The sequence below is a fragment of the Suricata suricatta genome, chromosome 13, assembly GCF_006229205.1.
Source record: "Suricata suricatta isolate VVHF042 chromosome 13, meerkat_22Aug2017_6uvM2_HiC, whole genome shotgun sequence".
Lineage (NCBI taxonomy): Eukaryota > Metazoa > Chordata > Mammalia > Carnivora > Herpestidae > Suricata > Suricata suricatta.
In genome coordinates this window covers 21,890,924-21,906,299 of record NC_043712.1, presented here as the reverse complement: position 1 = coordinate 21,906,299, position 15,376 = coordinate 21,890,924, and the positions used below count along the sequence as shown (strand labels likewise).

At 40.2% G+C, this 15,376-nt stretch overlaps 1 protein-coding gene across 5 annotated transcripts in view; it reads left to right on the top strand.

The window, feature by feature from the left end:
• MUSK (muscle associated receptor tyrosine kinase) overlaps positions 1 to 15,376 on the top strand; it is a 90,960-nt gene that overhangs the window by 28,939 nt on the left and 46,645 nt on the right. For 2 of the 5 annotated variants that reach the window (XM_029920358.1, XM_029920354.1), the window contains exon 6: positions 10,955 to 10,984. The exons of the other annotated variants lie outside the window; for them this stretch is intronic. In XM_029920358.1, coding sequence (XP_029776218.1) covers positions 10,955 to 10,984 — 30 coding nt within the window. The remainder of the gene's footprint in view (positions 1 to 10,954; positions 10,985 to 15,376) is intronic. 5 annotated transcript variants of the gene reach the window in all.

Genomic DNA, 15,376 nt, shown 5'->3' with positions numbered 1-15,376 from the left:
ATCCAAAGAAGGATCCACACTGTTTCTCTCCTGTATCTTTACGGAAACAGCTTTCTCCCAAGTACCCTAAAGGCCAAAGGCCAGGAAGACAGTCACACAGTGGCATAGGCGTGTGGCAGTGACTAGGCTGATTTGTGTGGCAGGGCTGGAATTTTCAAGGGGAGGCTGATCATGGAGGCTTCAGATGACCTCTGAAGTGGAAGTAGAAGGCTCTGGTTTTGACTTTCCTATTTTCAACCAGGACACTCTCCCTTCCAACAGCCGTGTTTAATAAACACTATACCACAGAAAGGAAATACTTTTAATATGATAATGTAACTCTTGTTGTGTTTTAGCTAGAGCCAGAGAGGCCACTGTTATGAGGTTTCTAATCACTGCAGGAGATTCACTTACGATTTTACAAAGATCTCATTTTCTTTTATTTCCCTTACATTCTTTCATTTAATTATAAAGAAATGATTTACTTATTTGGAGCGGGGTGTGGATTTTATTACATTCTGTGAATTTCACATTCAGACAGATTCTGCTTTATATATGGAAACTGAGTGTAGAATGCTTGCAACTCAATTTAAAATACAGGTAGGCTGGGATGTATTGGATTCCCTGTCAACCGTATTTTCTGCTCTTACCTTGTTCACTCCTAGAGGTTTAAGCCATGATGGAAAATATTGGGCAGAAGAGGAGCTGGAAGCAAGGGAGGGTTCTCTGTCAACCGTCACCAGCGGGAAAAGGTGGCTTAGCACCAGTCCAAAACTCAAATGAGAGCTCCTCGAAGCAGACCAAGAACAGAACCCTCTGAGGCAACAGCGTTAGTGTAGGCTTCCCAGATGTTTAAACGAGACCTCATGTGCTGGGGCCTCGAAAGGCAGACCCCTGTCTCAGCACTTGGAGAGGCATTTTAGGGAGTGAGGAGGGAGGGTGAGCCACCTGGCAAACGTAAGTGGCCTCAGTGACTGAGTCTCCATCACTTGTCAGGACGCTTGAGGGCTGTCAGTCTGCTTCCCTACAGTCTAAGGCTTTCTCACGTACTGTCAGGGCTGACTTGGTCTATCAAAGGCTTTTTTTTTTTAGAAGATTATTTGCAGACATATGCAGTATATCAGACAACAGTAGAATCCCAAAGGATAAAAACAAATTACATATACACGTTATATATATATACACCATACATATCTGCATATATGCACATACACACCTACACGTACATACGTGCACACACACACACACCCGTGTGTGATGTCCCAGAGGCAAATATCAATAGATCCAACTGTAAAAGATCAGCACAGTTTTCAAAAATGTTAGACTTCTGTTTGCTTTCTTTCTTAGATATCAGATTTCCTTACTGCATCTAGAAAAGTGAAAGCGATCATGTAATGTTGACACAACATTTGATTTGCTTTTTCCTGTGTTTATGCTGCAGCTCTTAATATGACAAATGCCACAGAGAGAGGTACTTACATCCCAACGTGTGTGCTGTGCTCTCAGTGATTGCAGTTTTAATAAAATTTGCAGTGGTCCTGTTCCCGGCATCAGTTCTACTTGCTTGATGCCACTAACAGGTGTGATTTGCTGTCATGAGTACATTGTGTATCTAAAAGCCAAACCAAAGAAAAAGGCATAAATCTTTCCTATCCCTGGGGGTTACCAAGGGGAAAATTAAATCTGCATGATTAATAAGGTGCATGCTCTAAAATTAGAAGAGTTCTACCCATCGATTTTGACTTTAGGGATGACTATGTTGTGTTCCCATCTCAAAAGCTCTTGGGTGCTTTCAAGAAATAATGGTAAAGTGATCCTTTAGGTGAAGAGTTGCCAGTGAAATTCTCTAAGGAAAGAAGAAGTTATATAATGATCGCAGCACTGAACAGATAATATTTCAAGTTAAAAAACAAGGTGGCCCTCTTTAATTGCAGGTTTGGAGAAACAGAAATGTGTCCCAAAGATTTGGCTTAAATTGTTTAAGTTGATCAAATTATTTAACATAATGTGGATATCATATTATTTGAAATGAAAAGTTACTGTGATCTGAAATAGGCATATTCTAATTAGAGTAAGCTTTGATTTTCATTTTTTAGGAGTTTTAGTTCAAGCATACATCCACAAAAAAGAAAAAGTTCTTTCTCTTTAATCCATTAATCCATCCAACAGAACTCAGCTCACATTGTGCAGACAGAGAGAGAAGGCCATGCCTCACTGGCCTTAATTTCAAACTGCAACAGTTTCAGATCACGGAAAGCTATAACGGGAAGCTATTAGAACTTCTATGGCAATATGGAACTCAAATAATGTTACCTTCAGTTATTTCCTTTAGAAATCAAGTGTATGACTTTCAAATTGTAATTAGTATATTCATCTCCAGGAATGATACACTAGTCAAGCATGATTTTTAGAGATAACTTAATATACTGGCTAATAACATGGGCTCTAGATCCTCAAGAAAGCTGCGTGGGCCCCAGAGTCTAGAGTAAACTCCTGAGTTCAGATCCTGACTCTACCACGCACCACCTGTGTAATATCAGAAAGGCTACCTAGTCTCTTTGTGCCTCAATTTCCCCACCTGTAAAATGAGGTCAATAACACTTTGTACCTTATACGTTGTATTTCCAGCTCTTACAAGACCTTACAGAGCAGTCACTCAGACCCCAGTTATCAGTGTCGCTTGTAGGACTAATGTAACTTGCACAACAGAAGGACTGGTTTAAAAACACTTGTGGAGACAGTTACAGCTTTTTAGTCCGTGTGGCATACTTATCTTTGAGGTAGAAGCAGTCAAATTCAATGGCCAAAAAAAAAAAAAAAAAAAAAAACCCTACATTTTTCTTTAAAATAGAGGAGATTTTTATTCATTTGGGTTCCCTCGGAAGAGTAATCATAGATTTTAAATCTGAAGTCATAACTGAGTCTCTCATTCTGCAGATCAGGAAACTTGAGACTAGAAAACCAGTCCTTTACCCCAAGCTAGCAAGGAGCTTGGACGTGTCGGTTCCCAGGCCAGGATACCTTCCACTGCCCCATTCTTGAGTTCTCCCTTTCTCTGTGTTTGTGTTTCACAGACCGGCATGCCGGAGTGCCCACATGCTTTAGCACCACACAGACCTGGGTGCTAATCCTGGCTATGCCACGTGCTAGTCCCATGAGGTCAGATTATTAAATCAACCTTTGCGAATCTATTTCCTCATTTGTGAAATGGGGGCAATATTAGTTAGAGGGTAGAGTTCTCAAAGTGGACTAAGAGACCATATATGCTGTGTCTACATGGTAACTCATGATAAATATTGGCTGTTGTCGGTATTGTTGCCTGTTGTTTACATGGCTTACATTCTACCCAGGGAATATTGCTGGTTAGGCTTCTCATATTTCACAAACAGAATGTCAACATCACCAACTGCTCCTCTTGTTTCCAAAGAACATAAATCTGCCCTCAATCAGCAATGCTTTATACCTGCATGCTTGGTGCTTGTTAGAGATTATAACTTCGGTTTGGCCCCACTGTGACAAGTGACAGGAGAAAGCTTATCTAAGATGCTGGGTGAAGACGTGCCTTTCCTGGCAAACTGGGGAGGGGCTACTTAGAGTCAACCTGTACAAAAACCGTTGTCTACCCAACAAGAAAGTCAAAGCAACCTTAGTGTACATCCTGAGCCTATTTTACTCACTACATAAGTTGCTGTTTGCCAAAAAATCTTGTTGAAAATATCAATCATTCTATCACTCACTGCTTCAAGGTAAATTGTAAGTGAGAAATTGCTTTAAAAATTTAGCGCCCGGGGGGAGGGGGGATGGTCTCTCCTGAGAAATTGGTCTTGTGTTTCCCTTCTTGTAGCGAGAATGTTGTACTTTATTTTTACTTTGGTCTTTTGCCCTATCGGGCATGTATCTCAGAATCCAACTTGGAAATAAGTCATAGCATCTATTACACTAAACCAACCAGAAGTCTCCTTTTCATTGATATTAATGGATTGTTATTTCATTTAATTTACTGTCACATGACTGATCATACTCACTTCAAAACCTCTACGGTAAGGGATGGGGAAAAAAACCCAACTGATGGATTAATGAAACTCCTCCTCCAAGGTAGGGGTTCTCAAACTTCAGTGCACATCAAAAGCATCTGAAAATCTTATTAAAAAGCATAGCTCTAGGGTGCATTCCCCATAGATCCAGATCCGACAGGTCTGTGTTACGGTCTTTTAACAATTTCCCAAACGATCCTCACCCGGGGAGTCTACGTCCCACACACTGAGAAACATGAACTTGAGGATTTCTCCTTGGAACGTCTTTATTCCAGGCGTAGCCTAAAAATTTAGGGAAGAAGTTAGCTCATCCGTAATTAGTAGCATAGAAGTTAAAACGAGCTTCATACTGATTCATTTGTTGAGCGCCTACTATGTTTCATGGAATGAGGCTCTTCCTAAAGAAACAGAGATAAACACATGGCTCATTTCTTGAAAAGTTTTCAGATTCAGTGAGGAAAATGGGCATACAAGCAAGTAGTCACAATAATTAAAGTTTAATGATTTGCAATGATAGAAGTTTGTGCAAATGCACACACGGGACAGGGAGTGGTGGGAGGTCAGGGAAAGCTTCAGAGGGGGAGGTCCAACAGGGCTTGGATCTATGGACAGCAGCTCACGGCACACATCACGTCACATCACGGGGGGCGGGGGGTGTGGGGTGCAGGTTTATCATGAGAGCACAGGCCGGGTGGCCGCTGAGTCAGGGAGTAAAGGACAGACTAGGGAGTAGGAGAGGCTATTTATTGAGATGCCATCAAAACCAGAACGGCCTGCAATTTGATTCACAGACTAACACTGAAATTATACTCCCTGGTATCCTTTCTTAGACATGGTTTTCAAATGTTGCCTTGTTAGCATGGGGACCTAAAGTATGGAGGCCCATGGTCCTATTTGGGCATCTAAACTCCATCCCAAAGGCCACAGAAATGGTCCCAAGCCAAGCCACTGTGGACAACAAGGATAGTATGGTGTCACTTAAGCTTAAGGTTATGGCTTCTGTTTCTCAGCTAAAATCTCTGGTGAGCTAAAATAAAATAATGGTAAGTTAAAAATTAAAAAATTCTTACTCTTAATATACTTTACTTTCTTTGATTGTGGTCAGAGCTCAAGTATCTTCCTTTTCCTGAGATTAGGTCTAAAATGTTATTTAAAAGTAAACTAAGGTATTGATAAATGTACCATGGTTACATTAGATGTTAACATTAGGGGAAGTTGGGTGAAAGGTTCTTGGGAACCCTCTATATTATCTTTGCAACTCTTCTGTAAATCTAAAATTATTTCTGAATTAAAAGCGTTAAAAACTTTCGAATGTTTTTGTTTATTTTTGAGAGACAGAGAGAGAAACAGACAGAACATGAGCAGGGGAGGGGCAGAGAGAGAGAAACACAGAATCCAAAGCGGCCTCCAGGCTCTGAGCTCAGAGCTGTCACCACAGAGCCCAAGAGTGGGGTTCGAACCCAGGAACCCTGAGATCTTAACCTGAGCCTAAGTTGGACGCCTAACCAACTGAGCCACCCAGGTGCCCCTAGAATTAAAATCTCTTAAAAGGACAAACCAAGAAAGGCTTCTGTCCTAGTAACTAAGTAGCTTAGTGTCTCCTCCCATTAAAACCAGACTATATGCTTTTATAAAGAATGAAAAACATGAATCACAATTGAAATCCAACTTTCTCATTGGCTTATGGTTAAACTTTTAATATATTTTCAGAACCATTTTAACAAAAGTGTTCTTAAGAGTTGCTCTATCTACATCTAGGACTGAAGCAAAAACAAGTTAACTTCATGTGGTTCTTATCTGATTGACTTTGATAAACACTTCTTGCTCAGAGTCATTATTCACCATCCATATTTACAAGCTTGGGAAATGTTATTATCCCAAAGGCCACAGAAATGTTCCCAGCCCAAGCCACTTTAGAGAACCATGATGTCACAGAGCCAGGCCGGCCTTACTTTGAAGATGCAGAGACAGGCTGTTTGGGAGGGCACTCTGTGTGTTTTCTAAAGGAGCGTGAGTCCCATTGCTCTCCAGACGGAGCCAGAGTGGAGAACCCTCACGCATGCTGGGCTTCAAAGGAGACAGAAATGTAAACAGCCGCAGCACACCAGGGTTGGGTTTCTTTGCTTTAGCTACCAAGAAGTCAGAAAAGGAAAACAGGTATTTACTTAGGTTATTGTTATTACTGTCACATGTTCTTTGAATGACTGAAAACCAAAAGAAGACTCTATTTATAAACAGAGTACCACAGAGCCTTAATAGGATTACTTTTCTACAATCCCCTGGGCCAATTCTGTTTCAGTAAAAAGGAAACCAACTAAAACACCCCCTTATGCTGTTTGTGGTGCTTGCCTTCCACCAGGCATCTCCAACACAACAGTTCTTGAGATACAATGCTAGAGGAGACACATGTAGCCGATTTAAGAGTGGACTCAATAATCTAGTACGGATTAGCATCCAGGTTTTAATAATTAGGTCTGAAGAACGAATTTCTCCTTCTCGAGAATGATTCCTCTCTTCTCAGATCAGCGAGGGACAGATTTCAGCACATGCTTTTAATGCCTAGAAAAAGGGTACTCAAGGCAGTAAGTCTCTGGAATGCAGTTCGCTAAGGCAGACTGAACTTTAAAAATAAAATAGAATAAGTGTTTTTTCTTTGAAGGCAGTTGGAGAAACAGCTTTCATCAGCCAGGAAGATACCAAAGAGATGGAAATAGCTCTGAAAAAATTAAATAAATAAAGGAAAAGAGCAAGCTAGAAGACCTGGCTTCAAAATGAGCTTCCAGCACTCTCCAGCTGTGTGATACTTGCTGTATTAACTGCTTGGCACAAACCATTTCATTTCAAAGTGAAAAAGCCCCTGGCGCCTGGGTGGCTCAGTCAGTTAAGCTCCAACTTCAGCTCAGGTCATGATCTCATCGTTCATGAGTTCAAGCCCTGCATCAGGCTCTGTGCTGATAGCTCAGAGTCTGCGTCTGCTTCAGAGTCTGTGTCTCCCTTTCTCTCCACCCATCCCTTGCTCACGCTCTGTCTCTCTCAAAAATAAATAACATTAAAAAAACTTTTTTTTAGATGAAAGAGCCCTAAAATGGCGTCGTGACATTACCAGATGGTCAGAGATTGCTTTAAGGTACTGCCTAGGAAGAAAATGATAATCAATGCCGCCCTACAAAGAGCAAAGAATGTGCCATTGTAGGTTGCAGCCCTAGGTGACCGAAATCCTATGATCTTCCTGGCTCTCCTCACTCTTGCAGTCTGAAGAATGGGTGCCCATCCCACAGTACTGCCTGTTTTTGTTTCTGGTCCATTTCTTTCTTCCACAAGGTCGATGTGACCTACATCATCTTACTAAATGTGTTCATTTATGCAAGGGAATCTTCATGGCTTTCATTTCCTCCTATATAACAACACATTTCCCCTCCAAATTTCTTCTCCAGTCAACTAACACAGTGATCATGTAGGAAAAACCTTTCTGAGTGTTGGATATTCATGATTTGCAATGGAATATGACCAAGTTGTATTTTTATATAAATGCAAATAAAAACTCAAGCAAATTTATAGTCATAGAAGTAGCATAGTCCTACTATTCTTTGAATTTGTAACACACTTTTGAATTGTGTATGCATTTCTGTTCTGGGTACCACAAAGGGGCAAATTAACAAGGTACAATAAGAATGTTCAAAAGTGAGCAATGACATAGGGAACTGGGGCTATCAGGCTTGGAAAAATGAAAATATTTGATGGATTTTTTTTTTTTGTCCAGTGGAAAGAAGTAGAAACTATGTCTTGTGGTTAATAATTAGAAAGAGACTGATTTTGGTTTGATTGAGGATATATTTGGGGCACCTGGGTGGCTCAGTCGGTTGGGCATCTTCAGCTCAGGTCATGATCTCATGGTTTGTAGGTTTGAGTCCTGCATCGGGCTCTGTGCTGACAGCTTGGAGCCTGAAGCCTGCTTTGGATTCTGTGTCTCCCTGTCTCTGCCCCTCCCCACTTGTGCTCTGCCTCTCTCTCTCTCAAAAAATAAATAAATGTAAAAAAAAAGAATGTATTCTTTTTTTTAAGAGTATTTTAAATGAGTTGCTATGGTAGTACTGAGTTGCCCGTAAATCAAAGCGTTCAAGAAAATGATGGATATACTATTTAACTTGAATGTTGATTACACCTGAGATGATTACAATTAGAGAAGTCTGATTCTCTATTTTAATGTCTTATTGAACAATTCCAAGAAAGCAGAGAAGGGAAAACATCACCACCCAGCTCCTTTTTATAATTTTTTTTTCTATAAGACACTGTGCTAAACTTTAAGGGGGAAAGAAAACAACAAAAGTAAAGTATGCCTTCCTGCTTCCTGCCTCCACTCTCGAAAGGAGTTTGGAAGACAAGGCTAACGCAGTACACATAAAGCAGAATGAGAATAAAACCATGAAGCCAAATATTCACAGATTGACAGGTAGTAAAACAGTAAATTCAGAGGTCAAGAGGGATTATAGGGTAAGCAAGCAAGATGCATGGAAAAAACTAGGCCTACAGTTTGACCTTGAAATGACCAACACTCTCATATACTGAACGAGTGTGCTCAAGCTTAGATAGGTTTGGCAGATTATCCTTACATTATTGTCTCTAATTTAAAGCAATCTCAATTTTGTGTGCACATGTGTGAATGTGGTACATGTGTGTGTGAATAGTTCAGCATATATAAATACATACGTATAGAGCTGTAGGTCTGCTCTTGGGCACAGAAAGAAACTTTGAGAACCTATGAACATGTAATTTCTGGCAAAACTGCTAAGCTGCCTCCTAGGAGAACAGCAGATGTTAGGCAATCTTTCGTCTCCCGAATTGGTTGTGCAGACCCACAGTGGAAGAAATGGGTGCATTCTTTTGCAACTTCACACTGCTCCCAATTCCAAGTGAATCAAGCGAGATGGAAGCATGACAATAACTACAAAGTAAGAGATCGTGAAGGGAAGTCAGCGTGGTCCCCGTGGCCTACACTGAAGTACAGTCCAGGAAAAGATCACTGGAGCAAAACTGAAAGGAGACAGAATTTACCTGCACTTGTTCCAGAACCCGAGAAAGAGTAGTGTAAGAGGGGGGAAAAATGGTGAGTGAATAATTCTCAAAATGTACTGAGGCCTTTGAACTGTGGTGGAAAACATTTTGGAGCTAAGAGCAGCCAAAGAATGAAGACACTTAATACGCCCATAGGAGTCCATGCCCATCACCGTCACTCATAGTTACTCGGCTGGTGAAAACCCAAAACGAGATTTAGAAATAAGCACAACTGTGTTGAGAAACTAGGAAAACACGCCTAGCCCAGAGGCATTCGGACACAAGTTTTCAGGTCTAATCTGGCCCAAGCATGGACCCTCACTGATTTTTCCTGATTAAGGTCTGCTAGACACAGGGGGTCTCTGCAGTTCCAAAGGTCCACGTGACCAGTTTTCAATATGGAAAAAGCTGGTGTCTAATACCAGGCACTGTTGGGGGTGTTGTAAAAAATGATTTTCCTTGTTTAGGTCCATTTGGCAGAAATCCTCTAGCTCTCCTTTTAACCATATATGTACTCAATTTACAATGTGTATGTGTGTGTGTGTGTGTTGTGATCAAGCCCAATGCAGGCTCAAACTCACGGACCATGAAATTATGACCTGAGCCGAAGTCAGACATTCAACCCAATGTCCCTCAATTTACAACTTTTAAGTAGACTTTGACTTTGAAAAAATAAGACAGGAATGTGCCACTGACCTGGTTGGTGGAGACAGGGAATGTTCATTCAGAGTAAAATCTAAATGGGAAATTATAAGTTCATTTAAATTTAGGATTGGGTATTATGCAAAAACGAGGGCTTCTTACTATGTTCCTACGTTAGAACAGAGAACTTGATGTCTGAAGACTGGACTGGCATTTCTGGCTCTGAACCCGCAGCAAAGCACTGAGTCTCAGACTTCTTGACTGGAAAATGGGCTCAGTAATGTCAATTAGGTTTAATCACGGGGGTATGATCAGGGGTAACAGAGATAATGTATAATGTATGTGAAAATATCCATAACTTGTGAAAACTATGCAAATATAGTCTTATCATGAAAGGTTTTGCTATTTTAAACTTATAGACAAAGGTTGCAATTGGCTTGTCGCTAATCCGAAAGAAAGGTCTAAACTGACACAAACTTCTCAGGAGAGAGAAATAAAGCTCCACGTGGGATCTATACCTGATACAGTATTATGCTAAACATTTTGGAACAATTAATTCGGTTGTGTCTTTTCTAGGATTTAAAATCATCATAAATTCTCAATTCTGCATAACCATGTAGACATTTTGACATTTTTCTTTGTCGCTTGCTCCACTGGTAGTCTCCTACCCAAGAGAGCACTTTGCTCCTCTCTGCTCTCTGAGCAGCCTCCCGGCGTTGGTACAAGGAGAGAGCCTCCGCTGGTGGTAGATTCTGTTCTGCAGAAACCCCCTAATCCTGTTTACCACAACATGAGTCTATTGCCATAGAAATGATAGTTGAGATCCCAGAGTCAACCTCACTGCCTTCACAGCAGGGCCTTGTAAAAGGAGAAGCCACGCTAACAAAGGGAAAACACAATTTATCAGAATAGTAGGCAGTCTGTTGCCTTGCAAGAAAGGGTAATTGTCAACATTAAAACAAAAATGCATGAGTGAGCTATGTTGTTGGGTATGCTGGAGTTTATTTTCTGTGTAGTACTGCCCGACTAAAAGTAGCAGTTTGAAATTTCATGTCCTTTAATAGTTTGCTTGTAAAGGTCAGCAGTTTCCCGTGATTGCATGTTTCTTATTGAAATAAGAAACATGCAGATTCTCATTAATCTTGTTGCACAACTGATGTTTCTATGGTCAAAGATTTTCCCTTTTCATGATGTGTTATTTTTGTTTGTGTGTTTATTGTGTGTGTTTGTCTTGTTTCTATTAATAGAAGAAAGTGAACCTGAACAAGATACTAAAGGTATTTTTTTCTTTCTGCACTGCTTCTTTTTCAATGTATGGTTCTATTCAATTGTTTATTTTTGCTGGCTTTATAAACAATTCCAAGTGCCATTATTTTTTTCTTTTTTTTAGGAAATAACAAATGATGCACAGGGAATATTGTCAGCATTTAACAGAGGGTTATGAGATGCATTGCTTTATTTTAGAATGCATATATCAACAATTTACTTTCATTAAGTCAATTCTGAATGTGCAAACAAAATGACATTAATAAGCATGAAAATATAAACTCACACAGATTGGAATAGGAAAAAGCTTTGCAGGGGGGGTGGCAGGGGAGGGTGCAACAATTTTTGGAGAGAGGTAAAAATGTTAAGATAGCAGCTTACATTTTTACTGTTATTACTTCAAGAGGACAGGTGTTATGCAACTGCTCCAAACCAAACCAATCAGTTTTAAACTGATTTTAACTGTACACAGACATATACAGATATTTAGTGGAATATGTTTAGAGGAAAGCGGGACATCAAATTCGTTTGGGGAAAAACCCTACTGTAGAATAGAGTTTGTCTTCCAAGAAAGCACCTTCCATCCAGATGAAGATTCAAACTTTGTGCTGTCCTAACCTAAACTTTTCTGGGTTGGTTTTTTGTTTTTTTTGTTTTGTTTTTTTGTTTTTTTTTTTTTTTGAGAAGATTCGCAAGTTCTCATGCAATACAGTTTGGCTTTAGGAATAAACCTTAGGCTGGTATTATCTGAAACAGCACCTCCTTATTTAGTATCTCAAATGAGGTATTTGAGATGCGTTTCTATTTCTAAACATCAGGACGCTCACAACTAAATTTAGATAAAATCATTTCACCAGCTCCTGTGTGATTTTACTTTTTGTTTTTGCTTGCATTCAATTTCCCTCTATCAGTCATTGCTGGTTAGAACCGGTAACCTAAAAAAAAAAATCTCTTTAAGGGACACTGGCATAAAATAAATAAAGGAAAAAATGAGAGAAATAAAATCCATGTGAGCTCACTGTGTCCTTTTAAGATAATTGCTCTGAAAAAAGAATTTATAAGGGACCTAAGTATTCCTCTGGCCATACTTCCTTAACAAGAAAAGAGAAGTAATTCATCTCAAGCCGAACTGCTCATTAATTTCAGGACTTAATTTGGGTCCCCTGCCCTAGGCTTTCCATTGCACCACCGTGCAATTTAAGACTGAATAATAATAGCTCTATCTCCTTACTACAAATTCAAATTATCCCTTAAAGTGACAATCAATAATAAGATTTATTATGTTTCTGAAAGTGCTTTAAAAAATGGACGGGGCAGGGAAGGAAGGAAGGAGGGATGGGTGAAAATGAGAATATAATACAGGCGTGTTATAAAGGACTTTGCACTCACCGCCTGCGGAAGCCCAACTTGGATACAGGATTCGCAACCTATAGTTAGCACTGTAAACTTACCCAAGAGAAATCAAAGCCCAAAACTCACAAATAAATCCCATGAGAAAAAACCCAGGGATAAATAGATCGCTCATGTGTATTTCCCATGATGCAGGCAAACAATAATGTTTTTGCCACAGGAAAGCAACTTTGATAGAGTTTACAGTGGATTGGACAATGATGCATAAGACTATTTACAGAAAGAAGAGCTGCATTGTGTTAAAAATCCATATCAAAACAGTTGTAAACATTTTCTGAATTACTAAGTAATCTTTTACCCCTTCTATTAAGCAGTCTGTTTATGTAACAAAAACATTTTAACAAGGCCTTGTGTGCAAAAAAAAAAAAAAAAAGCGCAAGTTAGGGATATACAATTGACATTTTACTAGATAGGAAACATATCACATTACTTTTTAAATTGATGACCTAGAATGCATTTTTGGTTTGGGGCTACCACTAAAATAATGGGAGCTTATTGCTGAATTAGATCTAATCTTATTATTAACAGTCTATTATTATCCATGAAGGTTAGTCTGGCATTTAATTTTAATTGCAACTGGATTTACTGTTTTCAGTGTTTGAAAATATGGGGGAAATTCATCCTTCCTTCACTGCTTATGCTTGGAACTGGTAACAAATACAGATGGGTATAAAAATATCAGTTTTGTCGCTGATAAAGCTGGATCGAAAAATAAAACTCTCCAGTTTTTCATCCAAGAGTTGGGCTAACATAACTTGTTTCCTCATCCTCCTCAACCCCTCCCCACTCTATAACGTTTCATCCTGAGTTGCAGGATGGAGAAGCCCTGACCTGGGACCCTCACTGCACATTAATCCCACACCCTTCTTGTTTGCAGGCAGCTGGGGAATGATGGCCCAGAGACGGCTGAGATACTGCTAACATGGACAAATCTCTTTGTCTCACCAATCAGATGAGTCCTTCATTCATTCATTCATTCACTCACTCACCAAATATTTATTGAATGCCTACCATGTGCCACACAGGGCTGCCTATCAATCAGCCTGTGTTACTGAGCAAAGCAAGCTCTGGCCTTTTGATGCTTACATTCCAGAGGAAGAGCCAGCCAACAAACAAACAAATTGATAGTTAGGACATGATGGTAAGTGCCACGAAGAAACACAAACAAGGGTAAGGAGACATGTTGAGACACGTTTTGATAAGGAGACATCTGTGACCTTCTCTGGGGGAGAGAAACTGGCAAGAATGGTGGAAGTCATCTTTCAATAATGAAAAAAAGAGAGCCAGTTCCTATTTTATCTTTTTGGCAAGAATATGGGCATGCAGAAGAGAACAGCTTCCCTTTAATTCCTTGCCTTTTTTTCTCTCCTCCCCCACTGGACTTAATGTATGTTGAGAAGCTGGTATATTCCACTAAAAGCCTGTAGATTGTGACCTGATGAATGAGAGGGAACAAGTCACCCACACGGGCTCAGCAACCCGACTCCCACTTTGAGGAAGTGAAACCCATGGGGTCATTTTGATCGAAGGCATAGTTTCAACACATCTACACAAAGGAAGCAGAATCACAAGCTTTATTATTATTTTCAAATCCCAGAAGCACGGATCTGGGAAGCATGCACTGAGCCTAAGGAAGGGAAGATCTCTGACTCAGGTCACAGAGGAGACGGAGAACGGGGTGCCAAGCACCCATTCTTATAAGGTGATTGGGGTAGAGGATACTAACTTTTCTTGGGCTTCACTTTAAGCAGTTATTTTATAAGGTGCCCAGGAAGAGAAAGTGGGAATTTAGGATGGACGTCCTAAATGCAAGTCCTTAGCTACATGTCTAGACCCTGGGTGTAGTGGGAATATCATACTATAAAATGCTGAGATACCAACTCAGAAAGACCAAGTCGTTGTTTTTCAAAAGGCATCTTCCTCATCACACAATGAAACCCATGGTCAGCCAAGGGTATATTTGTCCTTTTGGAGGAAAAGACCAGAAGTTTATCAGCACAGTCACACCTTCATGAAGCCACTGCAAATGCCTATAGTTCTCCTTTATGTACCGCCCTGTGCCCACTGGACCCCCCCTCCCAAGAAGGTTTGATACAGGACAGAACAAAATATTAAGTAAACTGACTGTAGCAGTCAGTTTGAGAGTCAGACTCTCAAATTAGCATTGAAAATAGATTTTCTTTACCAGCTCACATTATGCTTAGCTGTGTTGTGCAATATAGATAATTAAGGGTTTTGCAATGAGCCCCAGTGATATTCCAAATAATATACCAGCCAAAAGGGGGAAAAAAGCTGTAAATTAGAACATAACAAACCCTCCCTGATTACTGCAATTCCAGGAAGAATTACGGTTCCCAAATGAAAACTCTTGCCTCTCTAAATTAAAGCAGAAAAAAACTGTCTCGATTTCATTCTTCTCCAATTTCTTATTCTCCTCTTCAGTCAGAAGCCTCTCATTCAGGTTCAAGGGTAAAGTGTTATCTGCAGGAGCTGCTAGCTACACTTTTCCAGCACCTGTGGAAGTGAAATAATCCCACTCCCAATCTCTCAAGGATCCTCCTCTTTTCAGATTCTGAGAGGCAATGGGACCCATAAGATGATGGGTCTCATACTCAAAAAAATTAAGACACACACATATCACCCTAACCTCGACAAGTTACTTCAAGCAAATGATGAATACGGACTCAGATCTGTTGTGCAATCTAGGTCTCCATTATTGTTTGCAGAAAACCTTAGAAAAGGAGAGAATACTTAGGAGCACCCTTGCTGGGCTGCCAGTCAGTCTGTGTCAGTTGTCAAGACTTCACAACCCGTGAGCTAAGACTGAGCTGGGAGAAATCTCCCATCAGGTCATCACATGGGTCGTGTGTCACTCTGGTATATGTAGAAGAGACATGCACCACCTCCCAGCTGGCTGGCCTTTTTGAAAATTGAGAATTTCCCATGTGCACAGCCTCTGTCACTTAGTCTTGATTGATACTTCCTTCAGACTC